Here is a 26,085-nt window from a genome sequence, read left to right as displayed (position 1 = left end):
CCCCAGCTGTGTTACTGGTCGTTCCTTTCCTTGGACCCCTCCGCCCTGGACGCCCAGAACGCCACCTGGCCTCCCCTACACGCTGGTTCAGTTCTTCCCAACCTTTGCCATCGGCTTGGTTTCTGCTTCGTCTGGTTTTAGGGGTCAGGCTGCTGAGCGCTGTTCTTCTCCAGGGCTCTGTCCTCCTCTCTCCCTGGGTTGCGGCATCCAGGTCTGATCTGGCAACTCCACATGCGGTGTGGCCCAGGCCCCGCACACCCGCCCACAGTCCCGCTGCATCCACTGCCCTCCTGCACCTTCACCCGGCACTGGGCGGCGTGGGCTGTGTCTGCAGCGTCCTTCCTCCCTTCTCAATCTGTTGTGAGCTCCATTAGGCCAGGGACCGGTCTCTAGAAGCTGTGGGACTCTTCAGCCTCCCTGGCAGAATATCTTGCACATAGTGGTGGCTCCATACCATATTTATTTTCTATATGTCCATTTATTTGATAAATTTCATGCAGGCCAGAGAAATTGCAATTATCAGTTACTCTAGAAAATAGAAGGACGAAAGCAAGAGCTGGAGATACAGAGCGAGCAGCAGGGGAACACACCTGCGAAGGCAGAGAGGCCCCAGGCTCCGCGAGAGAAGCACAGAGCCCTGCAGGGCCAGTCAAGGCAACACCATCTCTCAAGTGGGGAGAGAGGGAACCCGCCCATCTCAGAGGGTAGGTCTTTTAAAGCGGATTTAGTCCTGGTCCGGACTGGGGAAGGACAAGGGCCTAAAGTACCCTCGCAGACTTAAATGAGGCAAAGAGCACACACGGGGGGCGGGAAGGCAGTCAGATGGCCAGACGCTGTGCCCGCCACCCGTAGCCCCAGATGGGCCACTCCTCCTGCCTAGACAACAGCCTCCTGACCCCACAGACGGCGGCAACGGCACAAACTCAGACCTGCAGCCGAGGCCTGACCCGCCACGGTGGCTCTGCCCTCCAGCACCAGTGACGGACCTGTCCCTTTCTCACTGATCCTTCATTTTCCCATGAAATGGGGCTACAACTGCCTCTGTCTAAGCTTGCCATGAGGATTAATTTTTGAGATAATAGACATTGAGATAACCAGCCTGCCAAGTGTTACATCGATGCGACCATCCTGAGACTGAGAGGAAACGTTTGTGTGGCACTAGAGGGTGGCATGGCTGTGACGGGAGAGGGAGGGTGGATGGCCCCGGGTCTCTACCAGAGAGAAGCCGCAGCAAAGGACAGCCAGTGTTCCTGGTGTCTCCTTTTCCCCTTCAGGGCAATGAATTTCGTGTTTTCTGCGCCTGAGTTCTCTTCCTCTCAAATGGAATTAATAATACTGTCTGTCTTGGCGGTATTCACAGACATAAACAATTAATGATCGCAAAGTGCTCTGAAAATAAATGAGCTTCCTCATAATGGTTGTGATATTTATAATAATAACCGTGTGCTGCTGGCTTCCCGAGGTATAATCATTGGTACGGGGCTTAGTTTTATGACTGGCTTTTTCAAACTTAAAATACTCTTATTTTAAAGTAATCAAATGACCTGTCAAAAGAACTTCCTGCATTCATCCAAGGTCTTATTTGGAAAAACTTAAGATCTGATCCTAGATCTATCTTAAACAGTGCCAAGTTAACTGACACTGATGCCATCTTCTTTGGGGTCCCCAGGAAATGTAGGGGGGACAATTAACCATAGGAAGACTTGGACTTGAGTCTGCCTGTAACATTCAGAGACAGCAAGGCAACATAGTTATTTAGCTTTATTAAAATTATTGGCTGGGCACCGTGGCTCATGCCTGTAATCCCAGCACCTTAGGAGGCCGAGGTGGGTGGATCACCTGAGGTCAGGAGTTCAAGACTATCCTGGCCAACATGGTGAAACCCCATCTCTACTAAAAATACACAAATTAGCCAAGTGTGGTGGTGGACACCTGCAATCCCAGCTACTTGGGAGGCTGAGACAGGAGAATTTCTTGAGCCCAGCTGGCAGAGGTTACAGTGAACCAAGATTGTGCCACTGCACTCCAGCCTGGGCAACAAAAAAATATATATATATTTTTCCATCTCAAAAAAAATTATTTAATGTGGCTGTAAGCCAAACCACAGCCACTCCCCTTCTAGCCAATGTGAGGAACTTCCTGTAAAAGCCGAGCAGCTGGAAAGCGTCGCTGTCTCCTCTGCGCTGCAGCAGACAGGGGATGACACCCGGGGGTGAATTCAGCCCGCACCTCCTCAAGATGAGCTGTTGGAAGGCGGCTGCCCCAGCAAGTCCTGCAAGGGTGCTCTTTAAACATGAGTGTTTCTTTAAACAAAGAACCTTGCCGGCATTGCCTCCGGAGGTCTGATTAATGATGCTCCTGGCACCTCCTTCCTCACTCAGGGATCACTTCCCTGCAGCGCATTCCCAGAGCCGGGCTTCCCTCCCAGAAATGTGAAGATTCCAGGCGATGTTTGTTCTTGTCTGTTGTCAACATGTATGGGGGTGGATACCCCACTGGTCAGGCGAGCCCCACAGTCCCTGTTCCTCAGTTCTGGCCCAATGGGTCCCCTTGACCGTGAAGCCTGGTCCCCATCTATTTGCAAAGGAAAAAGGAAAGAACACGTTTTGCCTGGATGGATGGTCCCTAGGATCCGGGTTTAGCAGAGGCAGCCCCTCACCCAGGGCTCCCCCGGCCACTGCCTTGCCCGGGAGTGCCACCCCGTGCCCCACAGAGGAAGTGCAAGTGCCTGCACAGTGCTGGCAAAAGCCACACGGTGAGACCCAAAGCCACACAGGGGAACCCGCAGCGCGGCTCCCAGAAATCCAGAAATCCAGAGTCCACTCACAAGAGGAGCTTCTCCACCAAATCACTGAAAAATAAAATGAGAAATGAGTCTCCACTGGTATCCCCTTTAGTCAGCCATATGGAAGATGCAACCTGGTCAGCTTCATTCCTGCTGCCAGGGCTCCTCCAGGCAAGCCCAGCCTTGAGAAGGGCCAGGGCAGGCAGGAGCCACCACACGGAGTCGCGGTCCGAGGCCTTCTCAGCTGCACCTGAAGTTATTCTGAGCTCGGGCCCCAGAGTGAGGACTCAGGGTCACGCGTCCGATTCCCCGCCAGCTCCTTTACCTAAAGCTGTGCAGAGAATCCCAGGCTATGACTGGGAACTGGGGAAAGCCGTACAGGGGATGCTTTAGTTTCACTCCTGAGATATGAGAACGTCCTCCGAACACACATGCAGACAGCTGGACCTCCAGACAGAGGGAACCCAAATCATTTATTTCCTCCCAGCGTAAGGGAACGATCTGGTAAGAGCTGGTGTTTATCGATGCTACGTGTCCAGAATGGGGCCGAGTGCAGCGCCTCACTGTGTCCTCACACGCTTCTACTGAGGCAGGGAATGTCACCGTCACACTCCACAGACGAGGAAGCCAAGCTGTCCGCAGGTACACATTTTCCCACGAAGCCAGTGACCTGTAGCACTGAGATCGCACCCGGTCGTCCACTGACAAGTCTGTGGCCTCCTTCTCTGGGATTTGCCTGCCTCCTGATGACCCCCACGTCCCTGTCCCCTGGCAGGGGCTGGCTCTTCTGGTGGTCAGTACCGTTTGGTTGCAAGCGGCAGAGATTCCCTCCACTGCTTGTTGAAAGCGCTCGCATCGACAGGGCCTCAGGAAGGGAGCTGAGGCCGTGCACGGCGCCATGGTTTCTCCTCAAGCTTCGCATCCCTGGCCTGCCTGTCCCTCAATGTGTCCTGCTGTCTCCACAAGGCAGCCGGCCCAGCCCTGTCCTCCTCACCTTCCAGCCCCAGCTGAGCAGCCCCTCCAAGCGCCGTCTCCAGCTGCTGCCCAGGCTCCGCTGAGCAGGTGTGCACCGCCCGCTCAGCCACGGTGTCCAGAGGGCAGAGCGACCCGCTGGGACCTGCACAGCACCTGGCCGCACCCGCACGCCCGCGTGCCCTGCAGTGACGCTGGAGGAGTGCACAGCAGCACATACGTGCGTCCAGCGTCCTGCTGGGCGGCACCGAGCGGCACACAGCAGGACTGTGTCAGTCGCGTGTCGACGCGATGCACTGGTTCAGGCCGTATGGTGAATGCTGTGTTTCTTTAAAACTGTCACATTTGAGAAAACGATCTAACAAAAACCAATTGATGAACATTCTGTAAAGGCGACACGACTACCTCAAAACTGTCTCCGCCAGAGAAAGAAAAAAACACAAAGGGAGCGATTCTAGATTCTAAAAATAAAAGAGTAACTAAAAGCAGCTGTGGTGTTTGGATACAAACAAAAGAAGTTATAAATGACATAATTATTCACACTAGGAAAATTGAATATGGACTTTGTGTTAGATTATGGTGCCGTGTCTTGTTAAATTTCCTCAATGAGATAACTGAAGGGGAATGTTTTTGTTCTCAATAGATGAATGCTCACGTATTTGGGAGCAAAACTTCACAATGACTAACTTTCAAAATGGTTCAGTCAGAAGAATGATATATATATACGCAAAAGGGGGAAATAAACGTGGCAAAATGCCAGTGACAGTTGAACAGTCATGTGGGAATCCATTGGACTGTTCTAGAAACATTTCTGTAGCTTTAAAATTATTTAAAATAAATGTTGTCGGGGAAGATCGCACATTTAAGGTAGTAGAAATATTCAGGACACACAAAGAGGGGGAGCAAACAGGTCAAACGACAGAGCATCTGACCTCAGAGAGCTTCCTGAAGCTGTGCACATGCCTGCCAGTAAGGCCGTGGCACGGGCAGAACTTGGAGGGGCAGCTCACATCTCTACTGAGTGGAGCAGAGGATAGGGTGTCTGCAGACAGTGAATTTTAAGCCATTTCTTTAGTCCACATTACAGTGAATCCAAAGAAGAGCTGGGAAAGCCAGTCGCACCAGACTGTCTTCACTTTGTTTAATGACAGAGACAGGCGGGGACAGGGAACTGATGTCCCAGGTGGATTCTCAGCCACATGCTTGGAGCCCCAGAGGAGCAAGTGCAGGGGACAGTGGCAAGGACACAGAGCAGGCCAGGCTGTTCCATCATTTAATTTGAGAAGGGAGGTGGCTCCGTTCACTCAGGAAAAAGTCAGTGGCAGGGCAGGTGCAGGTGCCAGATGTACCAAGGTGATGCATTCTTCAAATACTGCTCAGAACACACCTTCACATCTCATCAAAACAACTTGCAAAAGCAAGAAAGCATCATCCTAAAGCTAAATTCCACGTCCGTGCACTCAGAAGGACCACGTACAGCTTCATGTACTCTCCAACGTGGCCTGTCAGATGAACACTTGTGAATTTGTGGCAATGTTTGCTGTTTCTTTGAAAAGAATCATTTTCATCATTGTTTTTGATGGAAAACAAATTTAGCTAATCTTCAGTTTTTCCCTTGCCTCCAGTAATTCTGGTCTGCTCAAGGTATTCAGCAGAGAAAGAAAATAAAGGCCAGGCACTGTGGCTCCGTGATCCCACCACTTTGGGAGGCCAAGGTGCGTGGATCGCTTGAGGTCAGAAGTTCAAGACCAGCCAGACCCCATCTCTACTGAAGAGTTGGTCTCCCCATCTCTACTAAAAATACAAAATTAGCCGGGCGTGGTGGCACACACCTGTAATCCCAGCTTCTTGGGAGGCTGAGACAGGAGAATTGCTTGAATCCAGGAGGCAGAGGTTACACTAAGCTCAGATCATGCCTTGCACTCCGGCCTGGGCAAAAAGAGCAAAACTCCATCCAAATAAATAAATAAAAGAAAAAGCATGGGAGCCCAGGAGTTGGAGACTGGAGTGAGATGTAATTGTGCCACGGTGCCCCAGCCTGGGTGATAAAGGGGAGGGGAGGGGAGGGGAAGGCAGGGGAGGGGAGTGGGGGAAGGCAGTGGAAGGAAGTGGGGGAAGGCAGTGGAGGGGAGGGGAGGGGAAGGCAGTGGAGGGGAGTGGGGGAAGGCAGTGGAAGGAAGTGGGGGAAGACAGGGGAGGGGAGTGGGGGAAGGCAGTGGAGGGAAGTGGGGGAAGGCAGTGGAGGGGAGGGGAGGGGAAGGCAGTGGAGGGGAGGGGAGGGGAAGGCAGTGGAGGGGAGCGGGTGAAGGCAGTGGAGGGGAGGGGAGGGGAAGGCAGTGGAGGGGAGTGGGAGAGAAAGGAAAAAAGAGAGACAGAAAGAGAGAGAAAGATGAAGGAGAGGGGAGGGGACAGAGGGAGGAAAAAGGGCAGAAAGCAAGCAAGCAGCACACAGGAGAATTTGAAGCAGTTTTGCCACCGAGTTCCTGGGTCCCCCAAGCCACACTACACCATGGACCATCAGCCAGCAGAGAAATTCGTTCTTGCTACACCTGTGACCCCTGCTAGCAAGACGGCCAATGTGGCGGAATCCCTCGGGAAGGCGAGAACCGAGGACGTTTGCCTCTAAAGGGTTAAATTCTAAGTTAATTCAACTGTGAGCAGAGACATGTGACATTGTTTAAGGCAAGATAACAACTTGTAGCCATATACGATGTGACTGTAACCTGAAGGACACACACTGCAGCTGACCGAGGGAAGCGTCCGTCAGAAGCAGGGTGGGCAGCAGGGGAAGGCGGAGCTGCCCAGCCGCAGGCCCACCCCGGCATCACAGGGAACAGTCGCCGCTCAAGACGGCCGAGCCTCCCAGAGACACAGGCCGGGCCCGGGAGCGTGAGCATCTGCTACTTCAGATGCGGTCTCTTCATTGGAACAAACCAATATGGCCCCGATCTCTGGTACGCAGCCACTGCGCTGGCGAATGACTTTTCTCTATACCTGCTGATGCAGGGTGGGGTTTTGCCCCTCCAGTCTCGTGTCCGGAAGCTGTCCGTTCTCACCCGGCAGGGCGGCAGCAGCCTCAGTGGGCGCGCATCAGGGCTCTGCCACCCGTCCAGCTCCTCCACGAAACCCAGAGCTCTTCTGAGAACCAGCTCCCAGCCTGCCTTCCGGGCGCTGATGGATACTGAAAGTCTGCACCTCACCAGGGCACAGACAGCGACAGCTAGCGGGAACTCCGAACCACCAAAGACTGTTATCTGACCCGCCATGTCACCAGATGAGGCAGCTGTGGGAGCACGTCATCGTTACATGCAGGCGAGATGGATGTATTTAATAGATATGTAGGTGAACACACACACGAGCACACACACACAGGCATGCACGCACTGATTAGGCCGTCGCATGTTCTGCAGCGCAAGACACACAAGCAAGTGGCTCAGATGCTCTGTGAGCCCACGCCGCTGCGCGGGCGCCACCCACTCGCCACTCGGCACCCTCTCGCCACGCCCCACGCTGCTGTGTGGACAGCACCCCTGGCCCGGCACCTACTGGTCTCACAGGGAGCTCCCTAGGATCACTCACCTGAATTAAAAGTTAGATTTGATTTCTACAAAAGATGCTGGCACCACTTGAAGGTGAAAGCTGGCCACATTCTAGCCCATTCGAGTGGCCCTAGAGAACAGGACGGGAGGGGCCCATGCCAGTTTATGCATCCAGGCGCTCACTTTTTCTGGAAGGAGTGATGGTCACCAGCATGGCTGCTCACCAGTGCTCAGTGGGCAAGTCTGGCTGGTGGATCCGCATCTAGGAGGAAAAGGAGCGGAAAGCAGGGGCCAGTGCTCTCTAAACTATCGACAAGGGCACTTGCAATGAGCAGCGTGAGGAACGCGTGTTCCGTGAACGCTCCCAGTGAGCAGGCGGCACTTCGGCCTTTCTCTCCAGTCACCCAGCCTGGCTCAGCGTTCTCATAAACAAAGGGGCTGTGGAGACAGTGAAGGATGCCGCAAACGGCTTCAAGCACGTGGGCGTCCTCACTCCAAGGCCAGCCTGGCTGAGGTCCACTGCCGAATACATGAATCTGCCGACAGGAGAGAGCAGCACAATTCCGAGTATGAGAGCAGCCAGCCCCGAGCACATCGGGCCGTGTGTTCTGGGAGGGACAGAGACACCTCCTGGTCACTGCAGCTGGCTCACAGAGGGCTCATCTGCGGCATGGGCAGCTTACAGTTCTGCTTCCAGGAGACCCGTTTCACGGCAGCTCAGCGGTGAGGCCCACGGCAATCGTGATCCCTCCTTCTTCCACACCCCTCATCACTCGGGGAGCCTCCCAAGCACCGGGCAGTGCTGGCTGTGACGAGGCCCCCTTGGGGGCTGCTGGGTCACCCAAGAAGTGCCCTGCACTCCATCAGTCAGCACGTGGTGTGGGTTCTCCCATGGCCAGAAAACACAAGTGCAGGCACATGTGAAGCAGGAATGGCTCCTCTCATTACGCCCCTGCACCACTAGCAAGGTTTTGGATTCTCTGCTCACGATTCTGGACTCTGCTGGTTTGGGTGTCTTCGTTCCTTGGATGCTTCCACAGAGGGACACGGGTGCACACCACCTGCAGGCGGAGGCTGCCACCCAGCAGCACTGATGCCTCGTGCCAACACGGCAGGTTTACTACTACGGCCAGCTGACTGCCTTCAACTGTCTTGGGGAAATACAGCTCCCACCACAGAATGGGGGCCTGGGAGGAGCGTCTGCAGTTTAGCGGATTCTCTAGAGAACTCTTGGTATTCCCAAGTCCAGTGATAAGTCAATGGAAACCTACAGTTAGCCCAAAGGAGAAAGATTTCTAATGGGAAAGACCTTTCGGGAATGAGGTCTGGGTCAACACATCCGGTGAACCACCACAAACCAGAGAGGCAAAGGAAAGGAACACGGAACGGTGGCAGAAAGGGCATTTTCAAACACAAACTTCTGCCAGGTCAGCAGGTTGCAAAAACAGGGCACACAGTAGCTTTGTGGTCTCTTTGCTTTGCTGAGATACACCTGTATCTATGAGCTAACTCTACGAGTCAATTCTTTATTTCCGTCTTCCCATCCCAGCACCACTATTAGCAGGATGGTCAACCCTACAGTCACCATTTAAATGCAAGTGTATCAGAGAGAGGTGTGATGGCATCATCAAAGAACATCCCCAGAGTGGGAATACTGACACGTGGGGGTGAACCATCTTCAGTTGTACAAGAGAAAGTGGCATCACATTAGCCAGAAGCATTACACTTATGCAGAGGTGTTGTTTAAAAGGGGCTAGAGCTGAGCTGGCAGAGGGACAAACAGCACGTGCTCAGCTCTGCTGCCCTCCTCAGCTGAAGCAGCCACAGAACGTGCGTCCTTAGATGGCTGCCAGCTGCAGTGTTAAGGTTTGGAAGGTGGAAAGAGAGCAGCAGTGACTCATGGAGGGTGGGGTGGCCCATGCTCAAGCAGACGTGAGGTCAGCACAGTCGTCCAGCGGCTTCTTGAGAGCCCCAGCTCTGCAGCTGCCAACTCAGAGAGCAGGAACTCCCAGGCACTCTCAAGAGTTGCAGTGGCTGCAGGAACCCTCGAGCCAGACATCTGGGCTCTTCAAGCAGGGCCTGTGAATGGCAGCTTCCCTGATCTCCTTTCCCCCAGCTCTCCCAGACCCTGCACTGAAACCCCCACAGCTAAAAACAGGGAAGGGCTTCTGTTTTTTGGCCAAACACTGGCCAACACCCCTGCCTGCCCACCTCCCCTTTCAGGAGTTGGTCTCCAGCACTGACCTGGGAACTTTAAATCGTATCAGTCCTCTCCTCAGCCCCAGGGCCTCACCCTCCCTGCCCTGATGGCTGGTCCAGGAGTCTATGTCTCTGAGGCCTGGCCAGGGAATGCAGGGGAGGTTCCCAGCCAAAGTAATTCTCAAGACTAGGCACATGGCCAGTAACAGGGGAGCTGTGCATTTCTGAGTAACAGCTGGGTGAAAGCAGCTCTTCCTTCTTCCTCTGGACGGGTATTATGCAGAGATGGAACCAAAAACTACAGCAGCCATTTGGTCACAACAAAAGCAGCCAGACTGAGACTGACACCGATCACTCGGAAAGGGCAAATCAGGACGCTGCAGAGAAACAGAACTTGAAGCCTGGTCCAGCAGACCCTGAACTCCACCCTAGCTCTGGGTTTTCAATTTACACGCTATTAAAATCTGTTATAATTCAACGCATCCCGACTTATAAGGGTTTCCTAAGAGTACTTTACTTGTGGATTTCTTGGCTAAATGTATTAACATTTGTTTCTTCTCACTAAAAGTCCAAATTTTCAACAACGCCGTATGTGTAAGATGGATAGCTTCGTTCCACTTGTTCTTTTCGTAGCTGGTGCAAGCCACCAGGTTCTCTGTGTATTGCAAGATAGACTTTACAAACCTGTAAGAAAAAATTAATTGTTTTATCTACTCCATTATAAAATGAAACAATGAATTAAATATTTTCTCTTCATTCTTGGAATTATTCCTAAAGTAAACTGCACTTAATTTATGTCTGAGGAGTCAAGAAAAATAAATGCATATAAAACAAAAATAAGAGAACGCAAATTAGAGGAAAGAGAAAACTGCTGACATGTAAACGCTGCTGGACACCTGCGCAGGCCCCCACACAAGCACCTTCTCAAACGTCCTTTCTCCGCTCGGACATGATGGCTGTGATTCCAGGAAGGAACTTAGGGGTCATCTGCACCAAACTGACACACGACACAGACTAAATGCACAACACATCCTAATAAACACACAATACACAGTCATCCAGTGGATACCAAAATCCAAGCGTACTCAAGTCCACCGTGAAAAACTGGCCCCCTGTACATGCAGTTTTCGCAATGAGATTTGCGTGGTTTTTCCCACACTGATGCCTGCAACCAAGAACACTGTAATTTCAGTCTGTGTTTGCATGGGACGCAGAGCCTGCCGATACAGAGGACCAACCGTATTTACTGAAAAAACTCCCTGTGCAAGTGGACCTGTGCAGTCCAAACCTGCGTCGTTCAGGGGTCAGCAGCGATGACAAGCAAGCCCTTTAGCCCCATCAGGAGGCTCGTGGGCAGGGTACCCTCTCCCTCCTCACATGTCCAGCTTCCGTCCTTCGTGACGGAGGGGCCGGCTCAGAGGAGACCCATGCCACTGAGACAGTTGTTGCTGTTAAAGAGATTTTCTTTAAGATTATTTGTCAGTGTTAACAGCGGGGTGGCTCTGACTGATAAATGTCATCTTTACGTTTTCCACGTTTGCCAGGTAGTTTTCACCAACATTTTATCTTGAAAATATTCAAACTTAAAGAGAAGCTAAAAGAATAATATAAGGAAAAGCCACAGCTACTTTGTCTAGAAGAGGGTTCGCTACTGGGGTATTTTGACCTGCAGGGGATATCTGGCAATGTCTAGGCCACTTCTGACTGTCACATGGAGGGTGGGACACGACTCTACATGACTGGTACTTCGTGGGTAGAGGCAGTCCCTGCACCAGTCCACAATGCCAGCAGTGCCCAGCACGGGGCACACTGAGTGGAGTCCCCTAACACTGAGCTGTGCTGTAACAGGCTGCACGTCTGCTACCCTCACTCTCAGCAGGAGCCTATGCGTCTTTCTATAAGACACCCCAGTTGCATTTTCACATTCATTTAAACATGTATTGAGCTGCCTGGCACCTGCAAAGCATTGGCTTAAAACCAAGATACCCAGAACCTCCTGGCAGCTGAGGGAGGTTGGAGCTGCAGCTGCACCCGAGTCCAGATGACCACTTTTGGGACCTCTACCTGGAGTCCAGATGACCGCTTTTGGGACCTCTACCTGGAAGCCTCCTCAGTTTAGAATCCCTGGATGTCAAGTGGGTCAAACAGTGTCACAACACTTCGACTCCTAGATCGGGATGGTCCTAAAAAGTGAACTTCCCAAATTTGAAACTATTAGTTACATACACAAATTTGGTTTTTAGCCTGGTGCTGTGGCTTTTACACCTGTAATCCCAGCACTCTGGGAGGTGAAGGTGGGAGGATCACTGGAGGTCAACATAGTGAGACTTCATCTCTACAAAAAAATTTAAAAATTAGCCAGGTATGATGGCACAGCTGTGGTGCCAGCTACTCAGGAGCCTGAGGTGGGAGGATCACCTGAGCCTGGAAGGTTGAGGCTGCAGTGAGCCATGATTATGCCACCGCACTCCAGCTTGGACAGCAAAACAAGACCCTGTCTCTGAAAAAAAAAAAAAAATCGGTTTTGAGCCATTTGGAGGCAGAAATTTTCCTTGCAGGCCAGATGTCAGACCCTTGCCTGAGACGGCGGTGGTGCCACCAAGGAGATGGGGGCTCTCACACTGCCCCAATCTCACTCCTACACGCTCACTCCCAATCTGCCCCACGACACACTGTTACTGCAGAGAAGCGTGACACACTTACTTCAGGTACTGCTGATACTCATGCGTATTCTTTCCACAAACAGCATGAATGTTGACCAATTCCAGCACAATGAGTAACAGAACCAGGCTGAGCACAGGGGACAGAAGTCTGATACTAAAAACAGATAAAAGTAAATTAAAATTTGAGGAACACTGGTGTTCTCCACCTTCATCAGGAAAAAGATGTTTCAGCTAATCAACACCTCTTCAACTTCTCAAAAAGTAATTTTCCTAATCCTTAGAGCCCGACGCCTGCTTCCAGCCCCCAGGTTCGTGGCCGGAGGGAGTGCCCAGTGCAGCCCTTGCTACCAGCCGCCCTGCACGTCCACATTCCTCGCTATCAGCCATCATCTGAAGGGCTGCTGGGGGCTCTGCACGCTCGCGGGGCCAGTCTGTGCCCAGCCGCCCCCACGCTCCCCGCCCTCTGACATCCAGAAAGGAACTCTCACCAGAGAAAAACAAATGGCCTCCATATGAAAGCTGGCTGAATGCCACCAGATTAAAGAAACTCCAATTAAAGTAAGATCGTATTTTTCCCATCAAACTAGCCAATACATTCAAAAATATTCTGGTTTTGGAGAGTGGTAACAAGAGAATGACCTTGTCTTATAAACTCCTAGTAAGAGTGTAAGTTGAGAAGCACTTTTATGGAGGGGAATCCAGCAATATCTACTTAAAGCTTTAAAAACCACAGATACACTCAACCCAAAAATTCTAGAAATGTGTCCAAAATAGTCATTTCTTAAGGATGTAGCACATTCTAAAATATATACTAGAAGTGAAGAAACCATAATGCTGGTTATGCGGAAGTTAATCTGCTGTTATATTTTAAACCCAAATATTCATCTGGGTAGATAGAACCCACATTTCCACATGCCCAAATTACAAACAATATTTAAAACAGTATGTGCTATCACTTTCTATGAAAATCAGCACAGCAAATCCTCAAATAACATTTCATTCAACTTTGTTTTGTCACATTGGTGAGAAAAGAAACTGGTATCCAGCAAAGGCCGCTGTCCATGGGGAGGAGGCACATTCTGCACGGGTGGGTTTTCTCCCGCCCCCGTTTCTTCCCACGTCCCAGAGCTGTGCACATGAGGTGAACTGGCATGCCTATGTGGTCCCAGAGTGAGTGTGGGTGTGTGAGTCACCCTGTGATGGAACCGCATCCTGTCCAGGGTGGGCCCTGCCTTGCACCCTGAGCTGCCGGGATAGGCTCCAGCCACCTGCAACCCTGACCCTGAACTGGAATAAGCAGGTGGGAAAATGGATGAATGAATGAGTACAAATTATAAGAACTTGTAAAGTCTACAGTAAATGCTTGACAGTAAGTGACAGGGGACAAAAGTGCTTAGTGACCCACACATTTGTTCTTGTTGGTGCCGGAGCTGTCGGAAGGAAGGGGCGCAGGCCTGGGGAGGTCTCACTCTGCAAACATTTGCTCTCCGATCCAACTACCACCTGGACTGCCATCACTCACTGTCTCACCAAAAACTGAGCAGTTATTTCACTTGTTTTTATTCTTCTTTCTTAAATGTCCAAACAGCTCATATGTATCTCAGTGTTTAATATTATAAGTGTCTTGGGTGCTTATTTAGAAGCTTGGTAATATTTTTGGGACCAGGAACAGGCTGTGGGAACTTTTGTTTCTATTGTGACAGGAAAATAAATTTCAGGACTTCAAACTCACTAAGCCAAGTCAAGCTAAGGAAAAGCTTAACTAAAGAAAAGTTAAGCTGGGAACTGCCTCAGGAAACCTGCCTCTCATTTTATTCCTAAATAAGATGGCTACAAAGATAAAAAAAAGCTACAGACCTCCTTTACAGTTTGTCCACAAGGAAATTTCTCCTGGGCCTCAAGATCTTTAAGAGTTCTGCTGAATTTCACTCCGGTAATGTAATTGCTAGCTTATCTTCCCAGGTGTGGGACAGACAGTCATCCCTCTGCTCACCTGAGACAAATGCATATATGATTGCTTCTTCTGCCCTGTTTATGTAAAATGCAGCTTCACTGAGCCATGCCATGGTGTAAGTGACTATTCCTCTACCCACCTCAGCAGTAAACTGTATTCACTGAAAGGCAATCAAAGACTCAGAATAATGCAATTGTCTCTCAGACTCAAAATAATACAATCCTTTGTCTCTCGTCTACCCATCTTTGAGTTTCCCGCCTTTCCAGATGAAACCCATATACACTTTACACCTACTGATTGATGTCTTATGTCTCCCTAAAATGTGTAAAAGCAAGCTGTGTCCCAAATTCCCTGAGGCACATGCCGTCAGCACCTCCTGAGGCTGTCACAGCCCGTCCTTAACCTTGGGAAAGTCAACTTTCTAAATGGATTGAGACCTGTCTCGGGTACTTTGGGTTCACACTATCAGCTGTGAACTCCAAGCATATCAACACCTGTTGACGGGGTTCAGTGAGGGCCTACTGTGTGTGTCTCAAAGTGGGGACTGAACTGCATCTGTGACAACTTCCTGCCCCACAGTGCCCCTTCCAAACAGGAAAGGGAGCGCGCACCTACTCCGCATGCGCAGGTAGTTCAGCCGCTGGCGAGACCGCAGAGTCCTTTCCACCCACTGCGTGTGTCTCAGCTCTGAGGCGGCAGTGACCTGGCTGGACACGTGCTGGCACTGTCTGCTGATGCTTCGGAGCACAACGAGCACTTCCAGCACAATCCTGGGGCAGAACAGGGTGGGGATCCGCGTGCTGCAGAGCTCACAGAGCAGCCGAGAGCTGGGCCACCTGCAAACAGAGCGAGACTTGCAACAGGCATCGTGATCCTCAGCTGCGCCTCACTCTCCTTCCGCACCTGCACTTGCAAGGCTGCGGCCTTCTGGGAGCCAGGGCTAGCCGCGTATTGCTGATTGGTCTGCAGGGGCAACCGTGACACGTGGCAAGTGTTAACTAAATACGCTGAATTGTGGTCAACAGAATGTGGCATTCAGCTTCATCAGATGTGCCGAGCTTGCACCGAGACTGTCAAAGCTTAGCTCATCATTCCTCTTGAGCCGTAACAGTGGGATTCTAAGACTACCAAGTTTATAAAATCTAAAACATCGCTAATGGCTAAGTTTGCTATGCTAATCGGCTGAATCAGTGTCTCAGCCGTTGTCAGGATGTCCTGGAACTCACGTCTCAGTAGGAAGACTATCCTTTAAAATGCAGTGATTCTCAGGCATATGGTGATACAGTTCATCCATAATTTTTGTAATTAAAGAGTGGCAGGCATTTGTTTCAGGATTATCTTCTAATCTGAAAAAGAAAATAAAGATACGTGACAATAATTAAAATGCCCACATTAGTGCCTATGCATAATCATGTTTAATGGTTCACTGAGCAGCAACCTTAATGTGAATCTCAGTTTCCCCAAATATAAAACGGAAAAAGCCACCAGGACAAGACAGTGGAGAAGCAAACGATGCCAATGCCAAAAGCCAAATACGCGATGATGAAAGACGACGAGCCCGTGGAGTACTGTTCTGCTGAGCAAGAATGTCCACTGTAGCGCCCGACTCCAAAATTTACGTCTCCATCCCCACTTCTCTCTTGAGCTTCAGACCCATCTTTTTTACTATCTACCCAATACTTCTCGTGGGCACCACCGTCCACTCACAGAACCTGCCCCTCGTTCCATGTTCAGTCTCCACCAGGGCCCCATGCCAGCTGGGAAATCACATTCAGCATCACTTCCAGCTCCTCACAGGCTGCACCAGCCACCAAGGCCCAATTCCTCCTTCCCCCTTTATCTTGCAGCAGCCTCGTTAAAGGAGAAATGCTGCTGAAATTAACAGTACCAGACAAGCTCGAGGTCAGCCAGGCCCCAGGACGACACGCACCTGACGACTTCCTGAGTGAGTTCTTCGGGGAAAGGCAGCAGAGCCCAAACCCTGATGCTTTCCTCACAGCTCAGCACCTGGGAGGAAACGTTATATTGCTTTTGTAGATTTCACAATAACTTCCTAGAAAATCTATGTTTTTAGATTGTTAGGGATGTTACATCCCTCTCTAGAAAATACCTATCTATAAAATTGTGATAAATTCTGAACATTGTAAAAACTAGATGGTGGGTGTCAGTTCTTCAATACGTTCAGATGAGGGGAGGCTGGGGAGACCACCAGGGGAGTAGTAGGGAGTAAACGTCTGGGGTGGCTGTGACCATGTCCACGGGTTCTTCTGACACCTCACATTGAGAGGGAGGTCCCCACCAAATCTGCAGCAGCTCCAGCAACTGGCCCGTAACCAACAGAACACAGCAGATGTGACGGTGTTGCATGGCGTCCAAAGCCATGTCAGAGGTGCAGGCGCCTCTCCAGTGCAGCCCACGCTTAGGGTGCACCAGCTGTCACCTTGGGAATGTCCCTGCTGGTACCCCATGAGGCCTCTGGCCAACTGCCAGCCTTCTCAGATGGGACCCCCACAAAGCTGAGGGAACCACAGCTGTCGACACCCAGGCGGGGCCACAAGACAGATCCCTTGGCAGATGCTCCCCCATTTCTAACCCACTAGAGTATGAGCAAGTCAAATGGCGGCTGTTGACACCACTGAGCATGGGTGGGCTCAACAGCAGGAGTTACCAAAGCCCAGGATGCAAAGCTGCCTGAATACCAGTGAGATGCCAGGAGCGGGACAGGGAACGGTAAGGACCCAAAACAGCCACAGTGGGGCACAGGAGAGGATGGCCTGGCGCCCGGCAGCTCTGGTTGGAAGACAAAGCCTGCCTTCCCGAAGCTCCTCTTCCTTTGTACGTCTTCCCTCCTCCCCACCTGTCTACTTCTACCTTCGTAAGGGCTTGTTCTTGGAAAGCATGCCATCCCCCTGAAAGGTGGTCCGCAGCGTGAACGGGGAATGGCATCCGACAGCACAGCCCCATGCTCTGCCTCCAGGCCCACACCGCCAGGAGGCTGCCTTCCCGACTTCACTGCTGACAACCCATTTCTGACAGGACTTTCCTTAAGGCATTCTCAAGGAGGCCTCAGACTTCTCAAGGCACCGTTTCTTTAAAGCGCCTTCGCAAATCTCTCCTGGCCCCTGTATGTGGATTTTACAGCTTCCTTTCAGAACTAATCTCATTTATGAACGTTCACCTGCGCGACCGTCATGATGCGTATATTCTGGGGACTACGTCTCTTTTCATTCCCTCGCACTGCCCTCATGTCCTCCTGTATATAGAAGAAAGCACCTCAGCTGACTTCCAAATTGGAACCTCCTGGCAGAAATGCTTAAAAAATTGTTGTTTCAGTAAGTTAACAAAAGCTAGTCTTGTGTAGCAGAAAAACTGACGTTACTCACCACTGACAAATAAAAACTGCTCCTAGCTCTGTGTTACTGGTGCCAGCAGTAACAGCCTGCCAGGAGACTCAGCAAAAACACTTCCCAGTGCTCATCTGTGGAACGCTAGAAACACTCAGTGCAGTCAGCACTGCACTACTTGCAACTTCTAGACACGGAACTTGAGCCTCTGAGGACCGAGCAACCAGGCCAGGCCACAGCAGGCACCACGCTGGTTAGAAACTGGATCTGCCCAACTCAAAGTCTGAGTCAGCAGGCAAACTGCACCCTCCGAGCATCTCTGCAAAAGACGGGTGGTTTCAGAGACATGCACACCCCTCCCAGCACCCTGCATTCGGCACACCTGTTTTTTAAGCTGAGGCACCGGATGACAACGGGAACTGTAGCCTTCTGCAAGATTAATCAGCAATTCTACTGCTGCTCTTTCCTAGTTCAGAGAAAATGGTGGTTACTATAATATTTGGTTAGCTTTTTAGCTTTCTTCTATTGAACTGCAGGCCACTTAGAATCCCAATTTCTCAGTATCTTTCTTCGAATAATTCTATGCAGCTAGAAAAGCAAACGCTTCATTAAAATAGGTTTGACATGGCAGAAAAATCACAGCCAACAAAATGATTTTAAATGACGGCCATTAACAACAGATCACAAATGCCACACCCACCCTCTGCGCACAAAACTGGAAATGAATAAGAAAAAAAAGACCCCAAAGAACTGGAAATTTAACTAGGAAATAGTTATTTGAACACTAAAAATCTATACAACTAAAAAAGACCACATAAATATAAACATTTAATTGCTAAGCATATACATATTTTTAAAAGCATAAAAATTACATTATTTGCAGCTGATATAACCACATAACTTAAAAATCCGTCAGCCAACTAAAACAAGCAGTGAATTGATAGTCGACAAAGTAAAATATCTGTAACTACCTACAATTCTTAGTAGCAGAAAACAAACAACTAAAGTAGCTAGACGTTAACTACAGAAGAAATGTGCTGGCCTTCCATTCACTCCGATGTCTGAGAACCTGGAGTGCACCAGGCAGAGTGCTGGGCAGCATGCAGGAGGCACGTGTGTGTCTGCATGGGTGACGTCCCCACAGGGCAGACACACACGAAGTGTACATATGCCACTGAAGAGCACCTGCCTTCTGTTCCAAGATGTGAACCCACCCGAGGGCTTCCGAGAAGAGGGTTGACGTTTGTAAAGGGATCATGCTGGCTGCTGTGTTATGACAGGGTGAAGGGCTCGCAGAAGTTGGTGGGCAGACCAGTCAGTGCCAATGACATTCCAGGGAGGGGCCAGGACGGCATGGCCAGGTGGTGGCACAGGAGGGACAGGAAGTAGCAGATGTGGATATTTTTTTTTCTCTTTTTTTTTTTTTTTTGAGACTGAGTCTTGCTCTGTCATTCAGGCTGGAGTGCAGTGGCATGATCTCGGCTCACTGCAACACCTACCTCCTGGGTTCATGCGATTCTCCTGCTTCAGCCTCCCGAGTAGCTGGGACTGTAGGCGCCCGCCATCACGTCTGGCTAATTTTTGTATTTTTATGAGACAGGGTTTCACCATGTTGGCCAGGCTGGTCTTGAACTCCACCTGCCTCGGCCTCCCAAAGTGCTGGGACTACAGGTCTGAGTCACCACGCCTGGACTGTGGAACATATTTCTAAGACTTATTCCAAGGTCTGAGTATGAAGAGAGAAGAGGACTCTGAGGCTTCCAGCCTAAGCAACCACCTGGGAGGCAGGAGATGCCACGTAGACAGGAGGCTCAAGACTTGAGGAATGAAGATGGGGAGACACTGTGTCCCTGAATAAGCTTCAACATTGTGAAAAATGCCAGTCATCCCTAACTCAGTCCATGAGGTGCTCATTCTTGTTTGTGTTTGTACAGGTTTACACAGAATAATAAATGGTATTGAGACAACTTGCTGGCAATTAATTTTTTTTAAAGCTAGATTCTGTACCTTACTCTCAAGATGAAATAAATTCCAGTTGGATCAAAAGATGTAAAAGGAAAATAAAGAAACAACAGAAGTACTAGAGACAATGTATACATATATTTTTAATTTTGAAAAGTGAAGATTCTTTTCAGAATGACTCCAAACGTAGAAGCCAAACAGAGAAAAAAAATCAAAACCTATGGAGAAACGACAGAGCAATATGTACCCAAATAAGGCCAGTGAACCAATGGGAAATATAAAACTGGAAAAAAGGGAGAAAACACATTAATAGCAATTCATGAACGAATTATAAACATCTAGTAAACACAAAAAAACAGAAATGAAAATAAAAACAAAATCTTGGCTGGATGTGGTGGCGTGCGTCTATGGTCCCAGATGCTCAGGTGGCAGAGGTAAGAGGATGGCTTGAGCCCAGGAGGCTGAGGCTGTCATGAGCCATGACTGTACCACTGCACTCAAGCCTAGGCATCAGAGTGAGACCCTGTCTCATTAAAAAAAAAAAAAAAAGTATTGATATCTTTTGTCTTCAAACTTTACTTTTTAAGAGTATTTACATAAGTGCCCAAATGAACAAAGATGTTCATTTCAGCAGCATAATTGGGAATTTTCCACATCAGGGAATATTACAACTCATCCATCAGTGAAGGACTGCATGGGTAAATAACAACATACTGATATAACGAAGTATCAAACGGCTTACAAAAAGAATAAGGCAGAACAAAGATGCCAAAAACACACTGTTAATGAGAAATGGTAGCTATAAAACATAATGTATCTTCCTACGAACTCACTTTGGTATACTCATAGAAAAACTGTGGGAGCAACACCACCTAATTATTAACAGTAGTCATTTCTGTGAGATGGAAATCCTGAGGGCTGTTACTTTTCACATTAATTTTTCTGTTTCTATTAATTTTTCTTTGAACTTTTAAACAATTTTAAAAATAACTATCATGCATATTATCTGAAAAGATTAAAATATCAATAACAAATGTTCTAACTTAAATTATTTATTTAGAAATAGAAGAATTAGTTTATTGATGATGCAAAAATATCCTACCCCATCGATTTAGCAAAAATCTGTAAAAATTTCCTAATATTTGGTTAATCCTGTTTTATAATTTGTTCTTTTGTTTTCAATACTTAGCTACTGTTACATACAAAAGCAAATGTGTTTTTAAGAAATGAGTTAATTTTAGCTGAGATTAATACTGACTGATATGTGATAGAGAATATAAATATACATGTAATCCAATCACTTTTTTTTCTGATGGAGGATACTGTAACTCAGATATATTAAAAGATGATTAATAGTTAATTACATTTCAAAAATAAAGTGTATTTTTTCATAGCTGAATGACAATTAATCTAATTAATGATTTTCTTCCCAATAAATTACCTTAAAAACTGATAGCAGAGCTTCATCAACAAATCTGAGTAACAGTACAACAGAAAATGCAAGCAACTGATCAGCTGTTTCTTTTGAAAATTCGTGTAAGTTGATCTCCCCGTGGCTTAAATGATCTCTTAAGCGGGGACCCTCCTGATGGTTCAGGAAATCCCAGAGAAATTCCTTTCAGAAAATAAACAGAGAAAATGTTTTATTAGTATCCGCAGCAGACAGCTGTGCCTGGTGCTGCTGAACAGAAGGGAAGAGTACATCCATCAAGCCCTCTGAGGCTCTGGGTGGGACCTTGCTGGGGAGAGCTGTTCTGCACCCACAGGACAGACCAGGGAGTCGGCGGAGAGGCGGTGGGGAAGGCAGAGGTGCCTGGGTGGTGCTGGAGTCTTATCAAACTCCAGTCTTGCTTGTTTTCACCCTCCTCCAAGGAAGGGAACTGAGTGTGAACATCTGCAGATGAGCTTTTCCAAGGCAATAAAAGAAATCATGGCTCTCGCTTGTGTGAGCACAGCCCCTGCACTTTCTTATCTGCTCTTTCACCTTCGAAGCCTGTTGCTTCTCATGACACAAGTCCAAGACCTCTGCCACAGGTTATAGGGAAAAGAGGTCAGAAAACTGCTGCCCTAGGCGAATTGCCAACAGTCAGAAGAGTCACAGAGACTCAAGGTGGAAAGAGCATTAAACTAGTTCAATCGTCCTATTTTTTGATGGTAAAAATGGATGCCCACAGAGCACAGAGTCTAAAGTCACAGAACAGGAGCATGGTTCTAGGTCACTTGACTCTCCATCTGAAGGAATAAATGTCAAATACCTATTGTAGTTCAAATTAGTCACCGAAATATCCTCATAAAATATAAAAAAGTGGATAGATGGTTTTAAACAATTAGTGATTCTCTTTTCATCCAATACTCTGGTTGTTTTGTTTTTTTTTTTTTAGATGGAGTCTCGCTCTAGTATTACCCAGGCTGGAGTGCAGTGGTGCGATCTGGGCTCACTGCAACTTCCACCTCCTGGGTTCAAGCGATTCTCCTGCCTCAGGCTCCTAGGTAGCTGGGACTACAGGCACACGCCACCATGCCCAGCTAATTTTTTTGTATCAGCTAATTTTTTTGTATTTTTAGTAGAGATGTGGTTTCACTATATTGGCCAGGCTCTAGTCTCAAACCCCTGACCTCAGGTGATCTGCCCACCTTGGCCTCCCAAATTGCTGGGATTACAGGCCCGAGTCACTGCCCCCAGCCTGTTGCATTTAACAAGGCACAAATACATGTCCGTTCTACAGCACAAATACATGTAAAAAACAAATTCAAATTTTGCTTAGGGATAGGGCAGCTGAATCATCAGGCCTTTATAAAAGACATTAAAATAATGGCATAAAGCAGAGTACCCCAGCTGGAGTGACAGCCTGGGAAACATGAGCTGATTGGTGGTTGAAGCTGAGACAGCACAGGAATGGTTCAGAAGTATTTTTCTTGAGTAAACCACAAGCCAAAAGTAATTTCATTTTAGAGAAGTGCTGATGACATCCATAAATAAAAGAATATTACCCTGGAAAATACCTAATACTTACCATAGCAGGGTCTCCAAGGAAAAGAGGAAGCTGATTGATTTTACCATCATTCAAGTGTTTTGCCAATATCTAAAACATCAAAAATAAATACATTGATTAATTGGTCCCCATACATAAACATAGAGAACTTTCAGAGTTGATGGATATAGCACTTTTAGCGTAACTTGTTATCTAAGGTCCAAGCAAATTAAATGGCATGAGGATAGTCTTTAAAATACAGCAAACAGGTGTTCAGGAAATCTTTTCTTAACAAATAGAATGTCTTTAAGAATATTTTATTAATTGAATACACACGTGTGTTTGTATATGTGACTGTGTATGTGCATGGTGTGTGCATATACGTATGTGCATAGGTGGAGTGGGGGTGTGTACATTTGTGTGTTTATATGCAACTGTGCCTGTGTGTGTGTATGTGTGTAGTATATGTGTCTGCATATGTGGTGTCGGGGTGTGTATGCCTGTTTGTATATGTGGCATGGAGGTATGTGTTTGTGTGTGTGTGTATGTGTGTGTACATACATGTGTGTTGTTTTTATATACATCAGTCACTTCCTAAGTCACTTCTTAACTCACCATGGACTTTGTCCAACCACCCCAAGCACTCCCATAGACCTGACTCTCTACAGACTGGACTGCACTATCCAGTCAAATCCTCATGTTACCAAAGGTCTTATATATTAAAATATCAGCAGATTATTCACCTAATGGAAGAAGCTCTGCAAGTAAGCAGGCACATTTTTAACTTACCCACCACACACTCACTTAGGAATCTAATAGTTGTCTTAAAGGCAAAACTGAACATCCAGACCCCTACAGGTGGCCCTTCCCTTGGATTCCTATAGGCTGTCACACTTCAGGTGCACATGAATGCTACCAGGATGACACACACAAAAGCCTCTATGCTTTATGGGTGATAAAAGGCATTTTCAACTGTGATTTTTACTCTTCACACCCCCAATATGCAGATTAAATGAATCAGTATATACTATACACTCGTAACAGTAGTTAGGGAATATTTCTCACACAAAAAAGATGTTACCCCTAAATCTAAAATGCAAGCCTCTAAATAATTATAGCTAATCATGTTAGATTACTTAGTATTTTCCAACTTTGAACTTTGTGTAGCTTTAGGAGCTAGATTAGTAATATGGGGCCTCAAAATTAACCTGAAATATCAATTATAAGCTTTTATTTGGTTTATATTACTATGGACATTTTTCTGTAAGCATATGATTTATGGCTGATCTTTAATTTTGTTTTAATTTGTATTTTAAAAGAAGACAATGTTCTGCTTGTTTCAAGTTACCTTGAAACAAGTTTAATTACTTACTTCATCAAAGGTGGTATAAAGAGCTGTTGACTTAAGAAAAGGAAAGAAATGAAAATAAACAATTAAAGCAAAATACAAGTACGGTAACACTATACAAAATAAGAAAAAATCCCGGTACATGGCCAAATATCCCACAGTTTCTTGTTAAACATTCATCTAGAAACACTATGAGAGGAATATCACTGACGAAATAAACATATTACAAAAGCTGCAAAAACACAGCACAGCTGGCCATGAAGCCACATTAGGACACTGCCCCCAATGGAGTTTCAGCCCAGTCCTTTCTGAAATGTTCAATCCCAGACCCTCGCAAATCGCTGCTCATACGACAGAGCATTTCTCCTGACGACTGGTATTTGTGCACAAGTGAGCACAGCTCCCTGTTTTTGCCAACGAATAGCCTTGTCTATTTTTACTTATTTCATTCACGGTGATTCTCGGCAGTATCAGCACAGCCTACAGACACAGGCTGCCCTGAGTTCTGATCCCAACTTCAACATTTTCTAGACAGGAAACTCTGGCAACTGACTTGACTCCGCAGACTCAAGTTTTCTCTGCAAAACGAGAAGTGAGTAAGGCCCATTTCAAACGATTTCTGGGGGACTTTAGTAAGATTTTACAGACAGCATGATGAACTCAGGATTTTGTGTAAGGTAGCTCTCTAGAAATGGTTTTTGATTTATTAATGTTTAATAACCTACTTTAAATTTTATATTGCCAGTATTCTTCAACATTTTCCACTACACAGATGACTCTAAAATCTGTATCTTTAGCTCTCAAATCTGTATTGCTAGCCCTAAAATTCCTTCTGGGTTCTGTTCTAAACATCCAATTGTCTACCACGTGTTCCCGCTTTCTCCAAAAAGCGGAAGTTTTCATTTACCTCCATCAACTACGTGCAGTAGCTTCTACTTTGTTTTATAAAACCAGCACTAATGCCTCCGGGCTCTCCCATGAAGGCAGAAAATCTCACTCATATTCATATCTTCCACTGGTCCTGAAGACACCTCATGCCACAAAAGTATTCAGTAAATAGTAAAAGTCTTTGATAAGTTTTATGAAATATCTTCATATAGGTGCTGCTGTGGGAAGACATGGCCAGGGGCAGACCTGTGTTACTTACAGTTAAATGATTACAAGCTTGCTTTGCTTTTTAGACACTGAGATTTGTGCCACGGATCATATCCAAACTATGGTGTAGTAGAATAAAAGCAGAGATCCAGCAGTAACAGGAGGCCTATGGCAAAGCCCATCTGAGAGCGCCCTATAACCACAGAACACTGCGGTGCGGTTGCAGAGCAGGAAAAAAACTGCTTTGGTCCCACAAGTCTTCCCAACATAGAGTTTGTGTGAGGATCTCGTAAAGGGAGCTTATGCAAAAGACTCTGGGAAGGAAATGCAACCTCTGCTCATAAGACTCTGAAGGGTCTTCACAGATGGGAGCTGGTACGACCGGAAGGCCTTACAGGGCAGAGACACTGAAACGCCACAGGCTCTGCCTATGTTCTCAGAATATGGAGCAATTCCAATCGCTCCGTGTCCACAATGCTCGGGAGATGAAAGCCCCTTGATGCACTGTGTGGTGTCAGACCTCACGGCACCTTGTCTGCTGTCCCTCTCTTGCCAAAACACCTGGATAGACAATGGGTGGTGAAATCTCAGTGTCCTTAGCATTTCTTAGGGAACATGTTTGCTATTGAATGCTGCAGACACATGCTCTTCCTCTAGCCATCTTCCTCCTCAATGCCCCTCCTCACAGTCTGCAATCTATCTAATAAAAGCGCTTGGAGCCCAGAGCTCAAGGCCGATTCGGATCACCCCGAGAGAGTGCGTTGGACCCCTGGACCCATGCTGTCAAATTCTATTCTTGTGTCTTTCTCTTTATTTCTTTTCTCACTCCCTCATCACTGCCGGGACATGGGTACCCACGTTGAGGGTTGGGCTGGTTCCCAACATACTGCCTTACAAACTGATCCTGTTTATTCTGGATAAAAGCCTGGGCTAAAACTTAACATATTCTTTGATTATATCCTCCGTGGAAACAGTCATTTTATGTATTTATGAAGTCAAATGATAAGTAAATATCCAAATACACAAGTTTATTTGTACCACATGGCCCTACAGTGATGGAGCGTGCCACCATGCAGCCGATCCCCATGCAGGCCTCATGAAGCAAGGACCCAACTCTTCCCTAAGCTTCTCTCCACACCGTGCAGCCTACACGGAAGGCACTGGACATGGGCACCAGGCGACAGCAATGTGAAGGCCTGCCTTGGAGAACCTGCAGAGACCTCTGCAAAAACACACGTGAGTGAGGCAAAGC

General features: G+C 47.8%; 1 protein-coding gene and 1 pseudogene across 1 annotated transcript in view; one reads left to right on the top strand and one right to left on the bottom strand.

Moving 5' to 3' along the window:
• Window positions 1-2,368: 2,368 nt before the first annotated feature.
• Window positions 2,369-3,843, top strand: LOC135277916 (putative uncharacterized protein encoded by LINC00242; annotated as a pseudogene).
• A 4,575-nt stretch (window positions 3,844-8,418) lies between these two features.
• Window positions 8,419-26,085, bottom strand: part of ERMARD (ER membrane associated RNA degradation) — a 31,958-nt gene continuing 14,291 nt past the window's right edge. Inside the window, exons 10-18 of the mRNA XM_012465926.3 lie at window positions 23,763-23,792; window positions 22,433-22,501; window positions 20,860-21,033; window positions 17,839-17,922; window positions 16,043-16,119; window positions 15,339-15,458; window positions 14,724-14,948; window positions 12,199-12,312; window positions 8,419-10,179 (exon numbers count right to left, since the gene is read on the bottom strand). Of these exons, the coding sequence (XP_012321349.2) occupies window positions 9,963-10,179; window positions 12,199-12,312; window positions 14,724-14,948; window positions 15,339-15,458; window positions 16,043-16,119; window positions 17,839-17,922; window positions 20,860-21,033; window positions 22,433-22,501; window positions 23,763-23,792 (1,110 nt within the window). The 3' untranslated portion in view covers window positions 8,419-9,962. The remainder of the gene's footprint in view (window positions 10,180-12,198; window positions 12,313-14,723; window positions 14,949-15,338; window positions 15,459-16,042; window positions 16,120-17,838; window positions 17,923-20,859; window positions 21,034-22,432; window positions 22,502-23,762; window positions 23,793-26,085) is intronic.

The sequence above is a fragment of the Aotus nancymaae genome, unplaced genomic scaffold (assembly GCF_030222135.1).
Source record: "Aotus nancymaae isolate 86718 unplaced genomic scaffold, 86718_ANA_hifiasm-v0.15.2.pri h1tg000034l, whole genome shotgun sequence".
Lineage (NCBI taxonomy): Eukaryota > Metazoa > Chordata > Mammalia > Primates > Aotidae > Aotus > Aotus nancymaae.
The sequence above is the reverse complement of the archived record's forward strand: the minus strand, read 5'-3'. Positions and strand labels throughout refer to the sequence as shown.